The 1,226-nt window shown below is 62.6% G+C and overlaps 1 protein-coding gene across 1 annotated transcript in view; it reads right to left on the bottom strand.

Moving 5' to 3' along the window:
* Positions 1–63: 63 nt before the first annotated feature.
* Positions 64–1,226, bottom strand: part of LOC113981130 (RUN domain-containing protein 3A-like) — a gene marked incomplete at its 3' end in the record, with an annotated part of 3,146 nt that continues 1,983 nt past the window's right edge. The window contains exons 3-5 of the mRNA XM_027708368.1: positions 1,089–1,204; positions 813–946; positions 64–149 (exon numbers count right to left, since the gene is read on the bottom strand). Of these exons, the coding sequence (XP_027564169.1) occupies positions 64–149; positions 813–946; positions 1,089–1,204 (336 nt within the window). The remainder of the gene's footprint in view (positions 150–812; positions 947–1,088; positions 1,205–1,226) is intronic.

Genomic DNA, 1,226 nt, shown 5'->3' with positions numbered 1-1,226 from the left:
CAAAACACACCCCGGGCCCAGTGCAGGCGTGGCCATGGCCGGGGGGGCCGTGGGGCTGCTCACCTGGTGGTCCGTGTGTCCCGCAGGGCCGTGGAGATGTACTCGGACATGCGCTTCTCCATCAGCGCCACGCGGATCCACGCCCGGCCCTGCAAGGCAGCGCCGCAGGCAGCCCTGAGGGGGGGGCTGCCATTGGGTCCCCCCCTCACAGCTGCCCCTCACCACAATCCCACCCACCCCTGGTGCTCTGGGGACCAGCAGATGGGCGTTCCCCACCCGGGAGTGGCTTTTGACCCATTTTTCGGTCCCACAGGGACCCACAGCTCCTGTTGCACCCTGGTGATCCCATGGGGTCGTATGGGGGGCAAAGAGGGAATGAGAATGGGATGGGATGGGAAGAGGGGTGGGATGGGATGGGAAGAGGGGTGGGATGGGATGGGAAGAGGGATGGGATGGGGTGGGATGGGATGGGAATAGGGGTGGGATGGGATGGGATGGGATGGGATGGGGTGGGAATAGGGATGGGGTGGGATGGGATGGGGTGGGATGGGGATGGGATGAAATGGAATGGGGATGGAATGGGATAGGAATGAGTATGGGACAGGATGGGACAGGGACAGGGATGGGGATGGGAAGGGGATGAGAAAAGATAAAGTTGAGGATGGGATGGGATTAGGATGGGATGGAGGTAGGATATGGATGGAGATAGAAAGGGAATGGGTCCGTGTACCAGGGACAGGGTGTGAATGGAAGCAGGGGAGGCAAGAATAGGAATGGCAATGGGACAGGGCTGCGGCTGGCGCCCTCCTGACCTTGGCCCTGGAGGTGCTGATGTTCTCCATGTTCTCGATGCTGCTGACGCAGTTGTTGGGGACCTTGCTGCAGGCCAGGCGGATGTAATCCCAAAACCCGCGCTGCCCATCGGAGCTGAACCAGCTGACAGGGCCTGCGGGCACCCAGGGGCTGCGGTTGGGGGCTGCTGTGCTGGCAAAGCCCCTGACAGAGCCCGGACACAACCCCTGGTGCCACTGTGGACATCCCCACCCACCCTGGGGCACAGGGGTGGGGACAGGGTCGCCCCCCGTTACCTTTGAAGCGGTGGCTGAGGATCTGCTCGAGGATGGCGGCGAAGTTGACGAACTCCTCGGAGGAGTCATCGATGGGATCCGCCGTGTACTTCTCCAGGAGGGTCTTCACCGAGAACCTGGCAAGGGTTTGGGCGTCAC

The sequence above is a fragment of the Neopelma chrysocephalum genome, unplaced genomic scaffold (assembly GCF_003984885.1).
Source record: "Neopelma chrysocephalum unplaced genomic scaffold, ASM398488v2 Primary Assembly neopelma1_96150, whole genome shotgun sequence".
NCBI classification, from domain to species: domain Eukaryota; kingdom Metazoa; phylum Chordata; class Aves; order Passeriformes; family Pipridae; genus Neopelma; species Neopelma chrysocephalum.
Note: the sequence above shows the minus strand (reverse complement) of the source record. Positions and strands in the feature narration are given on the sequence as shown.